Source organism: Rhinoderma darwinii, chromosome 13, assembly GCF_050947455.1.
Source record: "Rhinoderma darwinii isolate aRhiDar2 chromosome 13, aRhiDar2.hap1, whole genome shotgun sequence".
NCBI lineage: Eukaryota > Metazoa > Chordata > Amphibia > Anura > Rhinodermatidae > Rhinoderma > Rhinoderma darwinii.
The window spans coordinates 26,737,387-26,763,049 of NC_134699.1; the positions used below are offsets into that span (position 1 = coordinate 26,737,387).

The window sequence follows — 25,663 nt, forward strand, 5'->3', positions numbered from 1 at the left end:
TAACCACTTGGCATACCAGATGTTTTTTCATTTTAGTTCTATCCTCCCCCACCTTCCAAAAACCATAACTTTTTTATTTTTCCATCGACATAGCGATATGAGGATTTTTTTTTGCGGGATGAGTTGTAGTTTTAATCTCACAATTTAAAGTACCATTTAATGTAATCGGAGACTAAAAAAATATTATTTGGGTGGAATTAGAAAAAAACTGTGGTTCCTCCATGTTTTTGGGGTTTAGTTGTTACCGCGTTCACCATGCGGTAAAAATGACATGTTAACTTTACTCTGCGGGTCAATACGATTACGGCGTGATGTACTACTTTGACAAAGAAAAAACAACTGGGAAAAAAAAATAGTTTGTGTTGCCATATTGTGCGACCCAAAACTGTTTTATTTTTCTGTTGATGGAGCGATGGAGGTCTTTTTTTTTTTTTTTAGGGCCAATCTGTAGTTTTTATTGGTAGAATTTTGGAGTGCATACGCCTTTTTGATGACTTTTTATTAAATTTATTTTTGCATGTGAGGTGACCAAAACACAGCAATTCTGCCATTGTGAATTAATTTTTTCTACGGCGTTCAACCAGCAAGGTGGAATTTTAACAGTTCAGTCTTTTACGTACGTGGCAATATTAATTATGTTTTTCATTTTTTTACAAGGAATTCTGGAGGAAAAAAAAAAAACGTACCAAATTGTGGTGCAGATTTTCTGGCGGAATCTCGGCTGCGGAAAAACTTCTGTAAAAAAACAATTTCGGTAGATTTCATAGCGACGCGTCCCTCTGTTCTCTGTGCAGCCCGGCCTTCTTGGATGACGCTTCAGTCCACGTGACCGCTGCAGCCTGTGGAGGCTGGCCTGGACGGAGGACAGAGGGATTTTAAACCAAAAAGGTTATTTTTCTGATTTGCGATAAAATCACAGCTTTTTTCTGCCACAAAAATCGCAACATTTGCTATTTAAATTAAATGGTGAAGTAAAACCCGCAAACAAAAAAGCAGCGATTCCGTAGCATACCGTTTAATTTTTACACGTGTGGATGAGATTTGTTCAAATATCATCTACTCTGCTGCTGCTGTAATACACAGCAGATTTTTCACAATGAAATCCGTTGCGGAAAATTCACTGTGCATACGCTGTGCGTGAACATACGCCTAATATTTTTTTGTTTTTTTGTACATTATTAAATATTTAATTGAACTGGGTTTTTACTTTCTTTTTAGTCCTAGGGCACTTGAACAAGCAATCTTTAGAAGGTGATACTGTGCTATTAACCGTCTCCTATTAAGACCTACCTCTGCTGGGGTCTGTATTCATTTTGGAGCGTAATGAAGGATGTTATATGCACTATTTGTGATATAAATACCATCGTTTGGGGGTGTGTCCCATATAAATGGGCGTGGCATACAGGAAAACATTTGCATGACACACTACGCACATCACTTCCCTCAACATTTTTTGGAATCTCCCTGATATCCCTTCTCAAAAGTTGGCAAGTATAATATATACAGGGTGATTCAGAAAGGATGGCGCAGAAGTAAAGGCCTGCAGTTAAAGTAACATCAGTGGTAAATGGCCAGTGACTGAAAATCAAAGCAAAACTGGCTTAGTGGCCCATAGCAACCAATCACAGCACAGCTTTCATTTTCAAGAGCCAAATTAGAAATGTGCTTACATATATTGACATAAGATGGAGACATTGAAGCAAGAGAAAGCTTCTTGCATGTTGGAATTTGCGAGAACGCGGTCTGTTGTGACAGTACAGCGAAACTTTCAGAATAAATTTGGTAAATGTGCTCCGCATAGAAACTGCATTTCACGTTGGGTGAGGCAAATAGAAACCACTGGGTGTTTGTGTCATGGAAAAAGTCTGAGCCGCCCAAAGACTTCGGAAGAGACAGCGATCAGGATTCGAGCCGTGTTGGAGCGTAGTCCCAGAAAGTCATGTTAAAGGAATGGCTTCTGCCACAGATAGAGGAACATCTGACAAACGTAGTCTATCAGCAGGATGGTGCACCTTCACATTTCTTTTTGGATGTACGCCGACAACTGAATGAAACTCTACTGGAATGTTGGATCGACTGCGCCGGAAACAATGATTCACAAATGTTGCGCCTGCCTCCACGATCGCCATATCTAACACCCTGCAACTTCTTTCTCTGGGGTTACATTAAGGACTAAGTGTATCTGCCCCCCCCCACCCCCTCCCAGCCTCAGGATCTGAACGACCTGAGAAAATGCATCACTGAAATAGTGGAGACCATCCGTGGATATGCTGGCACGCGTCTGGACAGAACCGGACTACCGTCCAGACATCTGCCGTGTCACCAATAGAAAACACTATAAACATTTGTAGTGTATAGAGGAAACTTTGATAGATAGTGTGCCTTTCCATGTTAATAAATTTGTGTCATGTTCTCTCGGTTATGAATACCGAGGCTATAATTTTGCACCATCCTTTTTGAATCACCCTGTATATATATATATATATACAGTCCAAAAGAAAATGAACACAGCACTCCAACATACCATAGATTAGGCCATATGCTCGTTTTCAGGGGATGAATCAGTTCCCAAATTTCAATAAAAATGACCATAGAACAAAGTAACGGCACCAGGATTTCAAGGTAGATGAAACAGGGTGGATTTATTCATCTCAAGTGAGCGACATTTCGGCAGATACAACTGCCTTTCTCAAGCTACATATATAGCTATATATTTATGTACAATATAGACATATATATATATACACATACATACACACACACACACACACACACACACACACAGACACACAGTGTGTGTATATGGTACGTGTGTGCGTGTGTATATATATATATATTTTTTTTATATATATATATATATATATATATATTATAATAATATCATCTCTATGGCATCTTTTTTCCAAGCTGAACAAGCCCAATTTTTCTAGACTCTCGTCGTGAGAGATTTCGCATCCCATCTAACAATCTAGTCGCCCACCTTCGAACCCTCCCCAGTTCTCCTATATCCCTATTACAGTGTGGAGCGCTATACTGAATCGCATATTCGAGATGAGGTCTTACAAGTGATTTATAGATTTCAGGTTTTTATCTCTCTTTTTATACACCCTAAATTCTTATTTGCATTACAGGGTTTTTATGATACATAAGGATATGCCACAAATGTCTGATCAATGAGTGTTCAACTGCTGGGACCCACACTGATTCCAGATATGGAGTTCCCAATGGAGCCACCTCTCTACATTGAGTGGGGGGGGGGGGGGGGGCAGGCACCCCTGTGGCGTTCCAGTGGTTAGACCCCCAATGATCAGAGATTTAGGACATATCCTACAGACATGGTATAAATATCTCTTGTGTGAAAACTGTTATAAGAGAAATATATAGGTAAATATTCAGAATAACTGGTATACTAAAAATTATTTCTCCAAATAGATATAAAAACAAATCACCCAAAAAAACTTTCACTGTTAATATTTAATAAAGTATACATTTATTTTGATTATATGACAATGTAAAACATATAGCATACGGAGATAAATATTGAAGCTGGCGTTAGGATCGACAATCTTTGCTACTGCCAGAAATCTGTATCTTGGCCTGCAGGGCTGTATGCTGTATTGGCACAGTTCTCTCCTCAGTAGATCTCTGTGAAGCTTCTATCTGCAGTTCACCCCCATCGATCACTCTACAGTTCAGTTCTTCTGCTCGCACATCCTGGGGAAGATCCACCACCTTCCTGAAGATCCGACACTTATAGGAAAAGGAACCTTTCCCATCTTCGCTCTTTGATTCCTTGGCTCCGCTCACCAGCAGTTTGTTTCCTACTAGCTTGACTGTAAGCTCATGGGGAGAAAAATCTTGGACACCCAGGGAAACCACAAAACCACCCTCAGTTGACTTTTCATCACTGATGGTTAGACCAGTCTCAGCCTTATCCTCAATGGACTTGGTATTGATGGAGGTTAGCGCAGGTACATTCTTAATTTCATTGGTTTCTTGAAGCAGCTGCTGGTGAAACTGGTCCATCAGCTTCATGTTGGCTATTATTTCTCCTAGAGTGTGTATCATGTCTTGCTCCAGGTTAGAATAGGTGTCTATAGACAACGGCCACAGAGGCCGAAGAAAAAGCCTGAAAGGGCTTGTGGTGGATTTCATAGCTAGCTGAAGGCTCAACATGGTGCTTCTTGGTTCTTGTTTGCAGAGTTGATTCTAAGCTTGCTTTCTATTCTGCTGGGTATAACCACAGAGGACTGGTTTTATACTGGACTGTAACACTTCTAGATGGGTCTTACATTCCTAGGCTGTGGTCTTCATGTCCCATTATTAGTAAAAGGGACATTACACAACAACACGAATGACTCAGACGTGACTTCTTCAGTCGCTACTCAGCACACACAACACAGCTGACTGAGCCAGCGTCTGAACTCAAAATATCACAGTGACTTCACCTCCTAAGAGGGACATCACAGTCAAACAGGTTTTACAGTAAAAGAGCAAATATGTAATTGTGTGTGGGCTTTTAGTTTATGAGTTTTTTGTGGGGGAGGAGGGGCGGGCGGCAGCTATTCCTAAAGTTCTAATTCTTGCAGAGGTAGGATATATATATTTACATACATATATATATATATCTATCTATATATATATATATATATATATATATATATATATATATATATATATATATATATATAAAAGTGCTGTGAAAAAGTATTTGCTAATTTTCCTAATTTCTCAGATCACCAAGATTAAGACAACACAAGTAAATACAAAATGCAGCTTTGGAATTTTTCAAACGGCCACGTAAAAAACCGCCTGGTCGGTACGAACCGCCGTTTTTTTCCACTAAAATCAATGGCCAGATGTTTGGAGGCGTTCGGCTTCCGTATTTTTAGCCATTTTTCGGGGAGTTTACGGCCTGAAAAACGGCTGAAAATAGGCCATGTGAACATACCCTTGTTAGGTCTGCCAATTCTTCTTGCCTACTTAGAACTTCCAGTCATCAAGTAAGAATAATAATATTACACACTAACTAGTGAATAATGTATAATAAAAGCCATGAACAAATATAAATCCCAAACAGACTCAAGCAGCTAATTTTTGAGGGATATGTTCTTAGGACAGCCATTAATGCCATAATGAAAAATTACCAGATTTGCAAAAATAAGCCCTACACAATTTTAAGAAAACGTAATCTTTATTCAAGTACGCAGCGAATGCTCAGAAATATTGTAATAGCGATTCTGGCTAAAGGTATACATACAAAGTTGCAGACTAGACACAGCAAATACTTTTTAGGCCCTTTTCACACAGTTTTTTGGCACGTTTTTTGACATGGAAAGCGCCAAAAAACAGACAATGAGAAGCGGAAGCGTCATGCCCTTTCTTCAGGCGTTTCCGTGTCTGACCTCCCATTGACAGTAATGGGAGGCAGAGACTGCGGTTTTCAAGGCGTTTCTTGCCCGCAGCGCTGAATGGCTGCAGCCGAAAAACGGTGCGAAAAACGCCGCAAACAGAGTGCAGGCAGGTCAAAAACAGATTTTTCCGCCTGCAGAAAACTCAGCGTGAACTAGGCCTTAATGAACCTTTAAAGTTTCTGTGCCACGCTTTCCTCAACTTAAATTCAATAGTCAGCTTTAAAGAAAATAATCGAAGATTCAAGCAGCAGTTTCTGTCCTTTGAAGGATAAATAACACATTGAAAAATCATGCAAAATCTATCAAGTAACAAAAACAATATATCTTTCGCAAGAGAAAAACTGCATAAAAGCAAAGACAACGTCACTTTGAATAAAGACAATATCACTCAGAAGCGATAGGCAGATATACATGGCCACCTGGTTATCACTTTAAGAAGTCCGATTTCCCATAGAGCTCTATTTGCCCACAGGCACTTGGGTGCCCAAAAACCTTAAAGGGGATGTGCAGCGCTTCTCTCTTCCACCTGAAGTTAGATTGGGCGTGAAGAGATGATGCTGAGACCGTCCGACGCCCAGCAGGTATCGTGTACACGTCCTATTAATTAGAATTGGTGCATGCGTACTTAATAGGCATTTGCAATTATTTGTATCTACATAGAAACAAAAGAATCGGGGATGGTCAGAATAAAACAGCACAATACTTAATTCCCCCGATATCTGCCACCGGGGAAGAGTTGGGACACCGCCATACAAATTAAATGTTCGGCCTGCCATGCCGCAATCAACGGGTTCACTGACATTCATATAATGGGTATGGCCACCTTTAGGCCTTTATTCTGATGGACATATTGTACCCATGTTTAATCTATATTCTGTATTTAACACATAGACCCCGGCGCAATTGCGACGGATGTTACGCTGTCTGTAAGGAGTCCTTAGTGAATTCTGTTCCACTGCTGTAAAGTGACTGGGGGCAGTACACGAGGCCTAAACAGACTGCAGACAGTACCAGGAGGATCTGCAATCTGCAAACATGACATCACACCTCAGTATAGTGAAGACTTGCTAGTCTAAGTAAACTTTGCTTGATAATATTTAAAGGCGGAAAACCTTAAGTGAATGCAGGAAAATATTAAGGAATATGATGCTGTAATATTTGCATGGAGCTTCTTTAATTATTTACTATGCTTTATTTCGTCAGAAAGTTCAGTAATTGGGTTAAAAGCTGGGGGGGGGGGGGGGCTCACTGAAAAGGTTAACATTGCCCTCCTTCTTACTAAGCAGAGCTATAATCAGCCTGTGCGAGCTGCTTCTACATTAGTCACTGCAGTTAAACATAGGCTTCATACACGCTAATGAGTGACACATCGTTCTTTTATCTCCTCTGGTTCTGAGCAAGCTGTCACAACTCAGTGAGGTGCAAATTACAGAGGAGGGCGATCACCACCCCCTTTATTACTTCTACTACATAAGTCCAGATCTTTCCCTGAAAAAGCATTATCTGGAACTTTAATGCATTATATGGTCTCGAGAGACTCAAATGGAAAAAAAAAGTCCAGGGACCAGAAATGAGAGCACTTTAAAAGAAACCTGTCACCAGGACCAACACTTGGAGCATCTTTTAAGAGGTCCTGATAAAGTTAGATTAGTGTGTGTAATAATTGCTTCCAAAACATTAACCCAAAGCAAATAGAATATTGGGGTACCACATAGATGATACTCCTCAGGAATTCACTCTTGGTAAGGCCGTAGCCGTAATCCCGATTCGTGATTAAGCCTACAGCCGGCCGCGGGCAGTCAACCGGGGGACGTGCTCATATTATAAATGTATAAAGTATAGGAGCACGTCTATTCTAAAATAGAAAAAAAGGACATGTCCTATTTTTTTACTTGGCAAGTAAGGGAATTATTTCCTTATAAAGCCACATCCATGTGAACAAGGCCTTACTATGAGATACTTGTAACACTTCAGTCTAATGGACCCTGGACTGGTTGATGCAAGTGAGCTTTTCCTTTAAAATGCAGTAGACCATATATATATACAGAGCATCAACAAAACTGCTAATATATGGCAAAAAAAATCTAAATTAGTAAGATATTCAGCTCTACTAGACTTCTATCCATGCACCTTTGCAGCAAGGGAAAGATACAATGGGGGGAGATTTACTAATGCTGTCTAATATTTAGACAGCCTAAACCTTAGGCCCTGTTCACACGGAGGAATTTGCAGGCAGTTTTGACATGCCTGCACTTTCTTGCTGCGTTTTTCGCTGAGGGCCGGGGGCAAAAAAAAGCTGCGAAAAACGCTTTTTCTGCTTTCCATTGATTTCAATGGGAGGTCAGAGGCGGAGCCGTGGCAAGAAAGAACATGCCACTTTTTTTTCCTGTGAGTGGCTAAAAGCTGCCACGCAAAAAACGGCGGTTTCGGAAAATTTTTTTGCCATGGATTCCGACACAGTTTCTGCATCAAAATCAGCGCCAAAAAACTGTGTGAACTGGCCCTTAGACCAGCCAGTCAGAAGGTGCGACAAATTTATCAAAGTGGCGCACGCTGTTGGATAAATTTGGCGCATTTGGTTAGACATGTTAGTTTTCTCTAAAATCAAATCAATAATACATTCGTCTACATTGATTTGCGCCAAAAAAATGGCGCAACTTAGGCCAGAGTTCTGGAACAAAAACAATAGTTTATCTGCCCCAATGAGTGAATGCTAGAAAAATCTTTCATAGTGCTGGTCAGTACAAGCCTGAAACTTAAAATGGTCAGTGTTACATCAGAGGTGTTATTTCAGTGCATGAGACAAGAAGACTGAGTCACCAAGTTATGCAAAGCAATATTTACCAATAATGTAACGTGACCCGTCGGCTAAGAATTCTAGACACGTATGGAAGTTTCAATAGCAAGTATAAAAGGAGTCCAAAGAAATCCAAGACCCACAACTAGTCGGGGAGCGGAGTTTACACCATAAACAGATCTGTTTGAGAAGAACAATGTTGTGCCTTCGTCTTCAGAGGAACAACGATCCATGGAGGTCTTTCATACAGCCCCTGTGGCCATCTTCTGCAAACCTCTTTGCTAGGATGGAGCAGGACATGATAAGAACAATTGAGGAGATAAAAGCCAACATGAGCCGTATGGAGAAGTTTCACCAGCAGTTGATGGAGGAGATGGTACTTGAAGACAATAAGATTCTGCCACTGATGCCTTCTGGTGACATCAAGTCCAGTGATGGCGGTTTTATGCTTTCCTTGGAAGTTCAGGAATTTTCCCCCCATGAGATCACAGTAAAACTGTTTGGAAGGAAACTACTTGTGACAGGAGCCAAGGAAACAAAAAATGATGATATGAAAGGTTCCTATTCCTACAAGTGTCAGATGTTTAGGAAGGAGGCAGATCTTCCCCAGGATGTACGAGCAGAAGATATGAGCTGCATTTTAACCGCTGATGGTCAACTGAAAATAGAGGCCCCATGGCAAACGGCACCAGCTCTGGAGAGGAATGTGCCAATCCAACTTACATCCGTACAAGAAGCAGAAGAAACGCCAGAGGATGGCAAAGATGCAAGGAACAACCAAGATCCTAAGCCCTAACTCTTAAAGAAGAAAGTTTTTGTATATTCTCACAGATCTATTTTCTGGTTTTATAAATGTAAGCGCAGCCACATGGATTGCTGATAAGTATACCATATTGTTTGATGTATGGAAATATTTTTATTTTTCTTACTTTAATAAATGAATAGCAGTTCATGAGCTTCTGTCAATTCCTTTTGATGTCTAAGAGTCTAACTGACCTTCAGTGACGGTTATTATTAAGGATCCATTCACATTTCATGGTGTTTTAACATCAGATCTGAATAATACCAAGATTATAATATAAAAATATATGGTGCCGTATTACGTTATAAAAGAAATTAGCATTTATGTAATCGGACTAGCTCTAATGTAGTTTGTTTGCTTCAGATCATGTTCACACTGCGTATTTTCCGGCGTATTTCGAAGCATTGTGCCCCTAAATACACCTCAAAAACGCTTGAAAACAGCTTAGCATTGATTTCAATGGTAATAAGCTATGTAGCTCATACCAGGTGTAATTTTATGCAGTTTCTATAAAACTCTGCATACAAATACGCCTTTTTAAAAAAGTGACATATCACCTCTTGAGGCGTTTTTGAAGCAGATATTGACAATTTTCCTTGGACAGTGGCAAAAACATTTGTCGTGTGAACCTACCGACACAATACCATGGCCTTTCTGCTTTACGAAACCTTAGGGGGCGAATCTGATAAGGCCTTATTTATATTCAGGGGAAGCCAAGGCCACATGCACAAGATGCGTATTACGGGTGGATTTGAAGTGCAAATTTTCCTGCGGCAAATCCACAGCGTAATGGAGTACCAGAAAAGTAAATGAGACCTCAAATAATCTTATCTACAAGTTGTGTAATTTATCTAACACATAAATTGACCTGCGGTATAGATTTTAAAATCCGCAGCATGACAATTTATTTTGCGTTTATAAAAAAAAAAATGCATTAAAATCCACACTGTAAATGTAAAATCCGTACCTAAAAACACATAAAAAACCTGAGTAGATTTTTATCTAAGTTTTTTCCGCTTCAAATTCTGTGCGTGTATATTGCATATATGTACATACATTTAATCTACATTTACTGTACAGTATAGGCCAATAGCAGACTATAAGAGCTGAATTACGAATCTGTACAACACAGATCAGTAATATGACAATGTCCATAACCCTAAGGTTTGGGCTACTTACAAGTAAATGCAAGTGTTAGGCAAGCAAATATCAAGAAAAAAAAAAAGACATGGGGTGAACAAAAAGTCTTTGTGTAGTCCTAGCCTAAGGATTTATTCTGACAAGTGTATTGTGATATAGATTTAGCACCAAAGGCAGGATCAGTTCCCATCACGGGTAAGCAGGAATACCTTTCCTGACAGGATCAAATTTTTGGCGCTAAATATATAGCCCTCATCCAGAGCAGTAACTTGACCATCTGAAAGAAACTGAATTCTACAGGGCCGGAGTAGAATAGTCATCACTAGAACCTTTTTATCTTGTAGGAAACTATTAGATTGGAAACATCCCATTGGACCAACCTCTTCCCCTTGGGCAAGGGTCGCCTCAAAAGACGTTAGGATGTTGGTGGATCCTGCTTTAACCTCTACTGTCTATGGGCAGCTTTTCAGCTCTTGAGTGTGCAAGTACGAAAACATTTTAAAGCCCTTACATTGCTTAAGGGTTAAAAAAACATTGTTGAATGCAGAAGGGTCTTCCTTCAAGCAGCTGAATTAAATGCCAGGCTCCACAATTTCTGCAGAAGCAGCTTTCTGTAATGAGGCTTGAGATCCAAAGTATGAAGAATTTTCATTGCCAGGAGGTCGAAGCGCCAGGAACCCCTGACTGCGCTATTTATACCCACCAGCTGCCCCCCTGTCATTGTACACGTCAGAATTTTCCTGGCAGGCTGAATGTTGTGGGTTTTATAGCACAAAATGCCCCAGTGGTCATTACATAGAACCGATTTCTGCTGTAGAGAAGAAGTTTTGGAGGCTAGATCAAAAATTAATGAAGACATTTCCGAATTGGCAGCCCGGCACCAGCTGCGGACATTCAACATCAGCCAAATTGCTTAAGTTTAGCTGGTGCTGGAACGACATTCTAGTTTTGTTCATCATCACAAATGCAATCTATGCATGCAAGAGCACCACGTCACCGCTGATCTCTGTGCTGCTCTTTTTAATATGCCTTGTGTAAATTTCATTGCGTTTTCAAAATCTCGACTTGCTGAAAGTAGAATCATTAACATCCATTGCGTGAAAGAGACATAGGCCTAAACATTCTCATTTATGGGTTTTATATATCATAATACATGTCAATTAATTTTTTTTATTGACATGCAAATTATAGTCGTATAAACATCACATTCTGATGTTCGAACTGGACGATTATACAGAGATGAGCGGCGCTAAATATACACTACTTATCTCTTCCTGCAGAAGCAATAGGTTGGAGTTTGCTTTTGCAAGACGTTCCTTCTCCTGTGCCAACCACTGATAGAGGAGCACTACATATCAGCCAATGTAAACAGATGTTCTCCAGTGTGTTTAATGCATTTCCCTGGCCCAGCTGCTGCAGATCATCATGATACACACCTCAGATGTTGCAGATCTTTTTGAAATGGATGATTGTTTCAGAGCAATCGTGGACAAAAAGCTCATCCGCTCTATAAAGAGGTTCTGCAGCAGCTGAGGTGTGTATGATTAGGAATAATGTACCTCCTACTATAAACAATATTAGAAGACACCTTGGAGTTCTGCGACCTGTACACATTATTTGGCATGCAGACTTTTGCTTTCATATGGTCACAGGACCTGCTAAAATTTATCACTAGAAAGGAAAACCATCAGCAAGGCATCTCCTGTTTCCACATAGAGCTTAGGCTATGTTCACACCTGCGTTGTGCTGTTCTGCTCCATCAGAGGAGCAGAACAAAAGCATAACACAACCAACTATTATGTTGCACACTGGACACCGTCTGTTTCCAACGGAACCCATTGACTTCATTTTTTTCATTGTGGAGTCCGTGGTTTTACCAGACACAATAGCACAGCATGCTGCGTTATTGTTCCCGGTAAACCCTGCCAGATCTGCGACTGAAGCCCCTAACGGAGCCTCAGACGCAAACAGAACCCTAGGGGGATTCTTTGGTACATAATCTTTATATGCCAAGTCATTGGTTCAGCATACATGCATGGTTTATAGTGGTTTATCATATGGAAAATAGGGGGAATGCCCAAATAACAGACGCTGTGACAATTTAACAAAGAGTACTACACCAGCTTACAAGTAAAGCTGCATTTACACTTCGCATCCAATTTACTGGAAACGTGCGCGGTTTTTACATATGAAAAACACCAAATTTCAGAAAACCACTAAGCTAGTTAGACAGCTTAAATAATTATTGGTGGAACCTGATCATTTCTGCAACATACAATGTGTATGGTGGCAGCTTGAGTGCACCTGATGTCTGGAGTCAGAGGCTGTTTTGGATCAGCGATGTTGTGTTTAGTCTAGTAGTTAACTCCAGGAGCGTCTCCATTTAATCTTTAAACATGTTTTCCTAAAATATGAAGAGGTGGTTTCTAATAAACTTTTTAATGTACTTCAATTTTCCTCTGCCAATTATTGTTTGGAAACTTGAATCATCAAAGAACTTCTATTATGACGTGCAACTGTGGCACTAAACCGCTACCCACTAAGGCCACTGACATATGCCACGGATTGGCTGCTGTAGCGATGTAACGTGACTTGTAACGAAGCAGCGTTAGGAAGGCAGGTCTGTTAGAAACTATTATTTTGCTATTATTGGCCAACTTCTTTTCTACCTCAGAACACACTTTATGTAAGAAAAAACATGAAAACTTCCCTTTACTGGGCCTGGTGAAGTAGTCGCTGGCCGCCACATCTAGGCATAGTGTGTACAGCTCTCCATGGGGGAAAAAGGGGAATTGCTTACACTCTCTAACGTCACATCTTATATAATATCAGTAGATCAGTGCAGATAATACTTTGCAGAGAATTAGATACCCCCTAGAGAAAGCGGTTTTATAACAGACTGCCTTTTACAATCCACTGGTAAAATAAAAAGATCATAAACCGCAGCCTGCTGATAAATTCACAGGATATGGGTACTTGAAAGAAATCATGCAGACCTGAAAATGCTCCTGTTAAAGAGACATTCTATATTTCAGTTCGCTCTCTTATAAATGTATTTAGGGTCAAGGTAGGCGATCTGGCACTTTAAATGGGTATTCCAGCAAAAAAATTTTTTTATTACATATTCATAGGTTATAACATACAGGTCTAATAAGTGGGCCTTTTCTTTCGTGCTTTTAGTGGCCTCATCCAGTTGGCTTCTACTACAAAATGGGGGTCACCTGTTGCTCCAATGAGTTGTGCCTCTGGAGCCAACATTTTCTTGGCTGGAATACCCCTTTAAGTGAAGATAAATTTCCCCTAATCATACATACCATTAATGTAAAATACATCTGCCAGCTTGATGAATTTATGAGTGTCCATATTTTGTTAATACACAATCCAGCTTTCTCAATTCTAGTATGAAACTAAAATATCATGAGTTAAAACGGACTAAAGCTTTGTGTCACTGATAATTCATATAGTAGCTTTTACATACAAAAGGAAGCAACCATGTACATGTTGGGTACGTACTGTATTATCAAGATATACTGATCGAGTACATATTGCAGAGAACATACAATACAAAATACAGAAAATAAAAAGAACAAAAATAAAGAGAAAAAATGAAATAAAAAAATAGAAGTTCCCATCCCCTTAATACTCATAACTGTTATTTGGTCAAGGGATTGGGCCAAGACACAAAGACCCATCAAGTCACCTTATTACTGCACAAATCTGTTTCACAGCTCCCCCAATAAAAATTATCCAATTACAACACAAAATTTAATGGGTGACCCTAAACTGCACATTGGTGGGCCAGCCAAGTCATTATCTTACAGATCAGTGCTCAAGCGGGGGAATATCATGCTAATTCTCTACATTTATTGGGCGATGCCTGTAGGAATTTATTAAATGTAGTACTAGGCTTGAAGTCTGTGCAGAGCTGGACATGGTCCTGTCCCTGTGCAAATTACGCTTACGTGGATTAAACCACCTGAGCCTTTGGGTACAGAGATAATCCAGTTAATTATGAGACAACATATCTCTTTATAATTTTATCAATATGCTGGACAGAAAAGTGACAAAGAGAAATCCCCATAAAGTAGGACTCCATAGACTGACCACTAACATTGCTATGTCTATGTGGGCCTCGGCTGAGTACGCTTGTCTAAATAACTGCGGCCATATACACAGCTCGACCTCAGTCCCCATAATTTTATCTAAGGTAGCGAAAATTGTGACACGTAAATTCATATGTGTAAGGTAAGGCGCTCAGTCCATGCAACCTTACTACTTAAAAGGGGCATTTCTCCTTTAACATGGGTAGTAATACAATAGCAGGTAAACATGGCAAAACGAGACAGAAATTTTTTTTTGTATTTTCATAATCTGGAAGAACAGGATATAGTGGTAAATACATATGTCCATTCATATTGGATTGTGCAACCTCACCGCTGGCAAAATAATTTAAATCGGAGGGAGTAGCCTAGTGAAGGGTCAGGAAACCAGGCTTTCAAAAAAAAAAAAAAAAAAAGTGTACTTAAAGAACAGGCCTCCAATCAGAAGCCTTTATCTCTAGCGGAGAAGCAAATCCCAAAAATAACAAAAAAAATACAAAAGGTGGATCCAATTTGGCAAAAAATGGCCATAATAGAGTAAAAGAAAAAAAACGAACATCTCTGGCAGATAAAAAAAAAATAATTAGCAACCTCTCGGATTCTATTAATACCTGCGTCAATGGGAACCTAGACAGTCCTCATATTGGTCAATCTGTAATAGCCGTCATGACTGAGTAACCAACAGAACCATACTTCAGTTTTACGAAAATATGGCCGTTTTTTACGTTTACGCAGGGTAATATACCTCAAATTATCCCAATAAGAGAAATATGAGCAAACTGTCCATTATAGAAAGACTAGTGATGGAAGGTGTTGCTGAAGTAACTGTCCCCCTCTTATAGCATACCAGTAGGTGGCGTCCTTTTGATCCATCCCACTTTCTTGACAAAGCCCTTTGGATTTACAATTTAAATGGGTATTCCCACCTTATTCATTTGTAGCATATCTAAGGGATATGCCATAAGCATTTGATAGATGCGGGTCACAGCTCTAGTACCGGCACTTTACTTCAGAACCGACCAGCCTGATGAGCAGGTCACTGGCCGCCACATCTAGGCAGAAGGATGTGTACGGCTTGCTCTGTACACTTCAATGGTAGTTACGAAACAGCATCCCATGGATAGGTCATAAATGTCTAAGTTGGTAACACCCCTTTAAGAAAGGCATTCAGTATTAAGGGGATTAAACACTTGAAGAAAAAAAAAATTATATATATATTCATATACACTCCATACATATATGCATGTCAATGTACACAGCGTTCTGTCCTTACAATATATGGTTTAAGAATGATTTCATGAATAGGAGCTCATCAGAATTTGATTAGAAGCGTCACACATTTCCCAGAGCTTTAGTACGGAAGCATCTCCTCCCCTTCTCACAGCCACCACCAAGCCCACAAAACCGGAGGAGGGAAAAGAGGGAAATAGGATTAGGTTAATTGGATCATAGTTCATATTTATATATTTATAATATATATATTAAAAGTGACTTAAGACTTAAAAATTGAATTAGTATTTATACAAGGAAAAAAAAAAAGTGCAGGTGGAATGAGATATCCATGAAGACGCTGATTAATCAGAAGCTGGAGTGGTGGTATAGATGATAAAATACAAGTCACAGCGCCCATCTTAGCCCCTCCAGAACCAGGGTGGTCATTCTGATTCTGCGGGGAGCTAAGTATTGATTAGGCTTAAAGTGGATTTCCAGTCTCATCTTTGTTGGTTTTATTGTTGGTACATTTTTTTTTTTCAATTTGACATTTTTTTTTTTTCAATTGTAAATCTCTATGTTTTGATTCCTCTCTGCCCACCACCAGGTGACGAGCGATGAGGAAGTACACGGTGGTGGAAACAGACATAACTCAGTTGCTGCAGCACTGGCTTCTAGCAGGGGGGGTATTTTCTTGGAGGTCCACTCCCCTATTTCTTCCAGGGGCGCCCTGTGCACTCTGTGGCTCATTCTTCGGCAGTTTCTTGGCTGGAGGTTAGAAACAAAACAAAAAAACCACAGTAAATGCACAGCAATGTAAAGTGTTTTGATTCATTATACTCCAGAACTACTGTATTTTTTCTTTTTGTAACATTTCAATACTTTGATACTGTTTCGATACTCTGCATTCCCAAACGGTTCGATACCGTTATTTAATGTATTTCGATACTTAGCTGTGCGGCCGCACACCTCAGTATTGTAACAAATGAATGTATGAGAGCGGGGCTGCGGCTGTGTGATAGTCATTGCCGCGCTCCTGAGTCCTGATAACAAGTGCGCGGGGTCAGGATGATGCGATGCGGCCGGCGCTGCACTAATGAGCGGCGGCACTGAAAACAGAACATGACGGACACACTACAAAACAACTCCATGTTCTGTCCTCAGTGCCTGAACTGCGGCTCATTAGTGCAGCGCCGGACGCATCACCTCAGGCTGACCGCGCGCACTTCCTGTCAGGAGCGGGGCAATGGCTGTATTACACAGCCGCAGTCCCGCTCTATAACGGCGGAGATCAGAGAAACCTCTCATCTCCGCTGTTATTCCCCTGAATGCTGTGATCACAGCGGAATGCAGCATTCAGGGGAAAATGAGAAGGGGGATGCCCCTTGGATCGCATCACAGGGAATTCCTGTGATGTGATTGAGGGACATACCATATATGGGCAGACAGCCCAGGGTCCATTGAAGGACCCCAGGGCTGTTCTACCATATTTCCCGTTAGGCCACACTGAGGTATGTTTTAAAAACTGCCTGTGTACTATCAGTATACAGGCTAATGAACTGTAATAGAGATATATGCCAGTACATTAAAGTTTAATAAATAAAGTAATGTTAAATAAAATAAAAATACAGATACACCTTTTTTACAATAAACATTAAAATAAGTCTCAATACATAAAATATACACACATTCAGTATTGGCGCGGCCGTAATAACCTGCACAAGAATGTTTTTTGCGTCATTTATGATGTGTACGCTATAAAAGAAAAACAAAAAAACTGCTTTCTATCACTTATTGTGGGGCACGAGGTGTGATTGATTTAACCTCCATGTGCCTCACATTAAGGCCTTATTCAGACGAACGGGAAATACGTCCGTGCAACGCGCGTGATTTTCACGCGCGTCGCACGGACCTATATTAGTCTATGGGGCCGTGCAGACATGTGCGTGATTTCTACTCAGCGCGAGTCTGCTGAAAAAAAGTCACGACATGTCCGTTCTTTGGGCGTTTTTCGCGCATCACGCACCCATTGAAGTCAATGGGTGAGTGAAAACCACGCATGTCATACGGAAGCACTTCCGTGCGAACAGCGTGATTCGTGCAACAGCTGTCAAAAGGATGAATGAAAACAGAAAAGCACCATGTGCTTTTCTGTTTACAAACATCCAAACTGAGTGTCATAATGATGGTGGCTGCGCAAAAAGCACGCAGCCGCACATCATATGATCATGACACACGGAGCTGTTAAGTGCCTTTTGCGCAGGCAAAAAAGCCACGTTTTTTGCCTGCGCAAAAACACCACGCTCGTGTGAATCCAGCCTAATAGTAATTAACCCCATCATGTACCCTACATATTAACCCATTATGACTGAGAAACATAATGGGGTTAATTACTATGTGAGGCACGTGGACGTTAAATTCATCACACCACGCGCCTCACATAAGAAAATGGAAGAACTTTTTTTAAAATTTTTATTTCTGTTGTCAAAGTATCGAATTGGTATCGAAATCGCAATACTAAACGAAGTATCGGTATCGAAGCCCAAATTCTGGTAACGTGACATCCCATATCTATTGCAGATCCAGGTTTTATGAAAACTCCTTTCCATATCCTCTGTTAGGCCCCATGCACACACCCGTGCCCGTAATCACGGACGTGGGCACGGACGCCTGCATTTCCGGCTGTGCACCTATACAAAGTATGGGAGCACGGCCCGTAAAATGCAAAAGACTACAGGTTACATAATTTTCTAAACATTTCTACGGCACGGACAACCATCCGTATCGATACAGAAAAGTGTCCGTAGCCAATAGAACTGAATGGGTCTGTAATTGCGGACCATATTACAGTCCGCGATTAAGGAAAGTTGTTACGGTCGTGCGCATGTGGCCTTAGGGCATATCGACGCCCACTTGCTTGAGCAAAAACCACTAGTATATAGAGTAGCTCTCACTCTCGCTTAACCCTGTATACACATTTGAGGCACTTACTGGTTTGAACAAGTCCTGAACAAGGGCAGGGGAAGCACCTACATATGAGCCCTGTGGGCACTTGTGACACTGATGAATGATGCTCAGTATCAAGCAGTACGTGTTATATTTCAGTAAAACTTACCTATGGCCATAAAGATTTCATTCACATTCATGGCTGTTTTAGCGGATGTCTCCATGAAGAGCAGACTGTTGTCTTCGGCATACGCTTGCGCTTCCTGCAGTTACAGAGTAAGAGAATGAATGAACGCCCCATGATTTATTTTGCACCTAATGTCTTGGAGAGTTGTTACTCGATAGCACTACTAGCATCAGCATATCTTACTCACCTGGAACTCTACAGCTCTTTTACTGGAAAGGTCAGCCTTATTGCCAGACAAGGCGATTACAATATTTGGGCTTGCCTGTCTTTGAAGTTCCTTCACCCAATTCTTTGCTCTGGCGAATGTTTCCTAAGAAAGGACAAATACAATTAGTTTCATGGCATCATTATAAACTCATAGTAATGAATCGGTATAAGGGTAACTAAACTTTAAAAAAAAACTTCTGATGTGTCATAGTTACACGTCAGAAGTCTTGATCAGCCTGAGCACAGAGACCCCCACCACTCGCTAGACAATAATGGCAGAAGTGCTTGGGTGACCGCTGTGCCACTTCGTTTCTGATAGTCTTTCCTCCGAGCGGTGTACAGGCTCAATAGTAAATATGAGTCCATACACTCTGCTCAGCTTTCCAAGGAAGATGATCAGAATTAAGCAGCACGGTGCTTCTGCCGCTATCTTTTAGCGATTGGTGGGTGTCTCAGCGATCTGACCCTCACCGATCAAAACTTCTGACATGTCACCGAGAACTGAAACCCCCACCAATCAGTAAAAGATAGTGGCAGAAGCGGTCATGTGAGTTATCCTTTAAGGTACGATTCTTTTAATCTTGCATTGCCCCGGAGGCATAATTTTCAATAGGTCTCTAAGAATTCATACACACCATCATATTACAGCTCCATAAAATTGTGCTGTACAAAAGCAATAATACAGACTTCTATGTGGCCCTACTGCACCTGCATATGCCCGATTTCAAAAAGAAGGTATACATAGGGTTTTCTGTTAGAATCTATATAAATCCAAAAGAAAAAAAAAAACGAATACAAGTTGCCATATTACTGAGCTATTCTCCCTTAAAAAGCATTGCAATAATACGGCACTGTACAGACACTCCATGCGGTGAACTGTAGGGACTATGTGCCTCAGTACAGGCTCCGTGCCCATGGGTCTCGTGTGCGTGAGGCCTAAGAAGCCTTTTCATACAGTGAGATTTATTTTCAGTATGTATTTGAACGAATAAATGGAAATCAAAAATTTAGCAAACAAATATATAAAAAAAAAAAACAGTTAGCATTTTCTCATTTGATTGGTGGGCATGTTTACACTAGGCAAGGATTGGGAACTAAAGTTTGGGCCATCATCGCCCTGTGTAAAAGGGGCTTTATTCCAGGGGTGGACAAATAACTTGACTTAGGAGCAAGTTTGATTTTTGTAGTTGGCAGACAATAAAAACTTCCATAGAAATCAATAGAAAACAAGAAAATTATGTTTGGCAGCAGCAGAAAATGTTCTGGGTACACTGGCAAACTAGCATTTGTCAATCACTGCTTTACCACAATGCACTGGTCAATTGGTGAGGCAAGTTTATAGAGAAGTCAGCCTAAAAATACATACTGTGTTGGTGATGTCATAGACCACAATGGCTGCCTGGGCTCCTCTGTAGTACATAGGTGCCAAGCTGTGGTACCTCTCCTGCCCTGCTGTGTCCCAAATCTCAAACTTCACTGTTGTGTCATCTAGGCATACTGTCTGTGTAAGGAAAGCAGCTGAAGACATAAAGCACAAGTTACTTTAAGGAACCCAGGTATAGACATCACAGTATAACATAGTAAGAGTATAGTAGCTACACGTGTCAGACAAGGTGGACATTTTTTCTGCAACAGAGATTTTACTGCAGCATGGACATTGCATTTGGCTACTAAACCCATGCAAAGTTAACAGTCCATTATATCACAGAATAAAGTAGTGAGGGTGAGAACATCACAATCTACGCAAACATGTTCCACTAGTGGAGACTGGAACATGCACAGGCAAATGCTTTATACATTTGACGAGAATGGTCAATACTAGATGCAGAGCCTTCTACCATCATCATCATCATCATATGGCAACTGATGTTTACAGCATGGAATCAACGTAGCGTTTGCCCTGTGATCTTCAATAATATGATATATCAGCTCAAACTATTTTCTAAAAGACAAAATCAGCAGAATTCCTCTTGACGTGTCGTCATATACTGCGCTGGTCACCGGTTTAATGCACGAATGAGGAAACTCCAGCATCAACGGTGGGCTAAAATCAATCGCCTTCATTGTATCCCAGCAAGTAAAATGAAAGTTAAACGCGAACTCCTTTTGAGCCATGGCTGATGCTGAAGCTTCCTCCATAATGTTGAATTTTCCAGTCTACTTTTATCAGCTAGGCTGCGCTCACATGTGGCGTTCTTGCATTGTATTTTCTTCCCTCTAGAAAACATTCCAAAATACGCCTATAGGAAAAACATTCAGCTACGAAAACTACAAGTCGGTCTGTTTTTCACAGACATACATTAAGTTTTCTGCAGCCAAGAAAATACGAAGTACGCCACATGTGAGCGCACCCTTAGGCCTTATACTTACCCTTGTCTCCAAAGTTATGGTGAGGCGTCCCTCTGTTGTCTGCGCAGCCCAGCCTCCTGGGATGAGGTGTCATCCCATGTGACCGCAGAAGCCTGTGATTGGCTGCAGCAGTCACATGGAATGAAATGGCTTCCTAGGAGGCTGGCCTGGACAGAGAAGTATATACATCTGTGTAAGTAAAAGCCCCCCCCCCTCCCCCTCCAGAGTTGTGATTTTTGCGGTGCAGCAAAAATCACAACTTTTGCTTTTAGTTGTGGGTTTTTACCTCCCCAATGAATTAGATGGGGAAAACCTACAATAGAAAAGCAGCGATTCCGTGGCAGAAGTTGGCATGCTGCGTATTTAAAAATAAATAAAAAAAATAATGGCACAAGATGACATCGGTTATCCGCACTGATTTTCGAGTTTGTGTTCTTTTGTTTTGTTTTTTTTTCAATTAATTGCCCAGCCCTACTCTAAGCATAAGGTGTTTTAACTAAGACTAATTTTTTTGTAGCTCTTGCTTAGCAGGGGTTAAAACGAAGTGACCTGGCACGGATTTCTACTTCTGAACTAATCAGCTGACACAACAAGATAGACTAAAACCTGCTGACTCTTCCTTCCTGTCCTACTCCGCAAGGAGCGTTTCCTGCCGACAAGTCCATAGAAATAGTGGAATTATGTAGAACACAAGAGGAAAGGGCTTTAGATTATTCAACCAATCATACATATTTAATATGATCGCAAAGCAGCCTTTACCATGCACCAGGTTGAAATCGAAGCAGCACTGCCAAATACAGAATTATTCTGACTATGCTGAAAGCTAATTACTAATGTGTAAACGCAATGAGCTTATAATTGCGGACATCGCTGTATTCTCGGAGGAGGAAAGACCTAAGTGATTTGTATGTTCAAAAGTAGATTTCAGAAAATAATTAAACAGACTTAAATAACAAATTAATAACTGGAAATTGAATCTTACAATTAAGCAAATCTTAAGTGGAATCCATTGCATTGAATTGTAAATGAACAGGTTCCTAATGTATTTTTATATGCAGTGTCTCAAAACAACCAGTCTATTTTACACACTGCCAAGAGAAGTCGATGGCTTTATAGCGCCAACTTCTAACATCATAGGTCTCCATTCATATCCATAACTCTGACCAAGAGCAGAGGTTACTTGACATGCAGGAGGTTCCTGGTATGACACTTGCTCCTTACTTGGAAATCAATGGCACTTGTAGAGAAGGTTGTGTCAAGATTTTCACTATAGTGAATCCTAAATCAGCTGTTAAACTACCGGGATTGGTTATTGTGTTCACAGGGAGAATAAGGGTATGTTCACACGGCCTATTTTTAGCCGTTTTTCCATCCGTAAACGCCCTCAAAACGGCTAAGAATACGGAGGCTGAACGTCTCCAAACACCTGCCCATTAATTTCAATGGAAAAACGGCGCTCGGTTCCCACAAGGCGTTTTTTTTATTTTTTTTAAAAAGTGCATGTCACTTCTTGAGCCGTTTTTAGAGCAGTTTTTCATTGGGTCAATAGAAAAACCAGCTCCAAAAACGGCCGTAAAAAAAATGCATCAAAAAAAGGCTGAAAAACAGAGGCCGTTTTCCCCTGAAAACAGCTCCGTATTTCACAGCAGTTTTTTGTTAAGCGTGTGAACGTACCCTAAAGATGAAAAAAGCACTACAGTGGAGTCCATGAACGGTCAACTACCTCGCAGCAGAAGATAAAGGGGTAGAAATAAATTTTCAAATCCCTTGTGTTAATGGAGGTACCAAATAAGGAACTTTCCTCTTAAAGGGGTAGTCCACTACCGGACAACTGATAACCGAAGATATACTGATGAACTATGCGGTGGATAGGTCATCAGTCGTCCGGTAGTGAACAACCCCTTTAACTGGAGCAAAGAGCAACTACAAAGAGCATCACAATCTCCGGAGGACCTGGCCTATCTGATTTCCACTGACACACTATTGATTTCAATGGAAACGGTGCAATGCTTAATTTCTCCTGTGGTGGTGCTTCAGATAAATTTAAGATTTGCTGTCAGGTTTCCATAAAGATTATAGCTGATCAACAGGGGCGGGGGGTGGGGGGAGAGGGGCAGTCGTGTCCCAGCAACAAGTGATTATCTTATTTGTGAATGAACCCTTCTAACAAAGGGAATGTCCGAAGCGCACCTTGTTCATAACTTAGATGTGATCGATATTAGCTGGAGCCTGTGTGTCAGAGACATGCAGGACCTGCTCTTTGCTGAACTGACGGAATCGGCTCAGAGACAACGTTACAGCTTCCATGTATACAGGATACATGGAAGCTGCATCGTAAAAATTAATGTAAAAAATAAATTTAAAATATTGCTTAAAAACAAACCGTTGATTATGTTTATATATATATGGACGCCTCCTCTTATCTGCAGGAAATGAAACATCAGCTTAGTGATCAAGATATATATATATACACAATGCTGCCAGGTGATCCTAAGTTCACTTATCTTCGTGAGCTTGGCACCCTGGTTAGCAATGCATTTTCACATAAAATTATTGACAAAGAGTTACATGATTTTTTTCAGGTGAAGTTTCCAGTTACGCCTATATTATATATTTTGCCAAAACTACATAAAGACCCAGTTAGACCCCCGGACGTCCAATTGTGTCAAGGAGTGACTCTCTTTGTCCCTGCAGCAATGTTTGTAGATAAAGTTCTTAGGCAATTTGCCATGGGTGCGGACTCGTACATCAGGGACACCTCAGACTTCCTGGTCAGGATCCAAGATCTTGTGGTTTCTGCCCAGTCGGTCCTGGTTACCCTTGATGTAGGGAGTCTACATACCTCCATTGATCACAGACAAGGCATTGATGCAGAATTATTTTACTTCGTAAATTCAGTCTTCCCAGTAGAACATCCTGACTTCTCTAGGTCTCTTCTTGAGTATCTTAACGGAGAATTATTTTCTGGTAGCCGATAAATTTTATTTACAGAAAAAGGGGGACGACAATGGGGTCCAATATGGCCCCCACATATGCAAATTTCTTTATGCGGCGGATTGAGGAGGATCTCGTCTATGTATCCCACCACTTCAGCCATGTGCTGCGGTGGTGGCGGTACATAGACTAGGTCTTCCTCATCTGGACCGGCTCTATATGTCAATTACAAGATTTCTTTGGATATCTAAATACTATGAATTCTACTATTAAGTTTACTATGTCTTACTCTATCTTGTCAATTGAATTTTTAGATACATGTATTTCAATATCTGATAATGGTCTAATTTCTTATCTTTTTACAAAAAAAGACAGATAGAAATAACCTTTTACACTATACCAGTGGTCATCCGAGAACAATGCTGAAATCTTTGCCCTTTAGTCAGTTGATCAGAGTGAAGAGGGTAGTTCGCCAAGAGGACAAACTATCCTCACAACTTGATCTGATGTGTTCAAAATTTATGGATAGGGGTTATCCCAAATATATCCTTGAGATGAACAAACAAAAAGTGTTGGGTTTAGATAGAAATGTCTTATTACGGGGGCTCTTTCACCAGATTATGAAATCCCTATCTCCTATTGCATGTGATCGGCGCTGCAATGTAGATAACAGTAAGGTTTTTTTTTTTAACGATCATTTTTGGCCAAGTTTTGAGCAATTTTATATTTATGCAAATGAGCCTTTCTAATGGACAACTGGGCGTGTTTTCTCTTATTTCCAACTGGGCGTGTATTGTGTTTGTAACATCTGGGCGTGTTTACTTGTTTTACTAGCTGGGCGTTGTGAATAGAAGTGTATGTCAGCATCAAACTTAACTTAACTCGTAACTTTTTTATTTTTCCGTCAACGTGGCTGTATGTGGGCTTGATTTTTGCGGGCCAAGGTGTAGTTTTCATTAGTACTATTTTGGGGTATATAGGACTTATAGATTAACTTATTAAATTTTTATGGGGGGGAATGGGAGAAAAGAGAATTTTCCCGTTTTTTTTTTTTTTTTGGATGCCGTTCATCCGGCGGTTTAATTAATGTGTTAATTTTATTGTTCAAGTCGTTACGATCGCGGGGATATCATACATATATGTATGTGTTATTTGTTTTAAACACTTACTAAATAAAACCACTTTGGCCAAAAAAAGTAGTTTTATTTTATTTTGACGGTAAAGATTTATTTTATTTTTTTTCAAACTTTAACTGCTTTACTTTTTTTTTTTAGTCCCACCAGGGAACTTCACTATGCGATCTGCTGATCGCATATATAATGCTTTGGTATACTTAGTATATCAAAAGCATTATTGCCTGTCAGTGTAAGACTGACAGGCAATCTATTAGGCCATGCCAAAGCATGGCCTAACAGGCATTTGCTGAAGACAGACCTGGGGGTCTTTGTTAGGCCCCCGGCTGCCATGGCAACCCGACGGCGACCCGCGATCTTTGCGGGTGCGCCGATGGGGTGACAGAGGGAGCTCCCTCCCTCTGTCAAACACATTAGATGTCGCTGTCACTATTGACAGCGG

At 40.5% G+C, this 25,663-nt stretch overlaps 3 protein-coding genes and 1 long non-coding RNA gene across 4 annotated transcripts in view; 2 read left to right on the forward strand and 2 right to left on the reverse strand.

The window, feature by feature from the left end:
• The window catches only part of LOC142665571 (uncharacterized), a 282,261-nt gene that overhangs the window by 79,798 nt on the left and 176,800 nt on the right, over nucleotides 1–25,663 (forward strand). The window lies entirely within an intron of this gene.
• LOC142665896 (heat shock protein beta-11-like) lies at nucleotides 3,519–4,214 on the reverse strand. The gene has a single exon (XM_075845698.1). The coding sequence runs from the start codon at nucleotides 4,174–4,176 to the stop codon at nucleotides 3,553–3,555; it is 624 nt and encodes a 207-aa protein (XP_075701813.1). The 5' UTR covers nucleotides 4,177–4,214; the 3' UTR covers nucleotides 3,519–3,552.
• On the forward strand, nucleotides 8,374–9,095 carry LOC142665855 (heat shock protein beta-11-like). The gene has a single exon (XM_075845630.1). The coding sequence runs from the start codon at nucleotides 8,408–8,410 to the stop codon at nucleotides 9,005–9,007; it is 600 nt and encodes a 199-aa protein (XP_075701745.1). The 5' UTR covers nucleotides 8,374–8,407; the 3' UTR covers nucleotides 9,008–9,095.
• RAB5C (RAB5C, member RAS oncogene family) overlaps nucleotides 13,649–25,663 on the reverse strand; it is a 29,587-nt gene continuing 17,572 nt past the window's right edge. Inside the window, exons 3-6 of the mRNA XM_075846511.1 lie at nucleotides 20,172–20,323; nucleotides 18,786–18,908; nucleotides 18,581–18,674; nucleotides 13,649–16,233 (exon numbers count right to left, since the gene is read on the reverse strand). Of these exons, the coding sequence (XP_075702626.1) occupies nucleotides 16,118–16,233; nucleotides 18,581–18,674; nucleotides 18,786–18,908; nucleotides 20,172–20,323 (485 nt within the window). The 3' untranslated portion in view covers nucleotides 13,649–16,117. The remainder of the gene's footprint in view (nucleotides 16,234–18,580; nucleotides 18,675–18,785; nucleotides 18,909–20,171; nucleotides 20,324–25,663) is intronic.

What these genes read in the sequence shown, in the direction of transcription:
- LOC142665896 (XM_075845698.1), bottom strand. Translation starts at nt 4,176, where the DNA reads ATGTTGAGCCTTCAGCTAGCTATGAAATCCACCACAAGCCCTTTCAGG.
- LOC142665855 (XM_075845630.1), top strand. Translation starts at nt 8,408, where the DNA reads ATGTTGTGCCTTCGTCTTCAGAGGAACAACGATCCATGGAGGTCTTTC.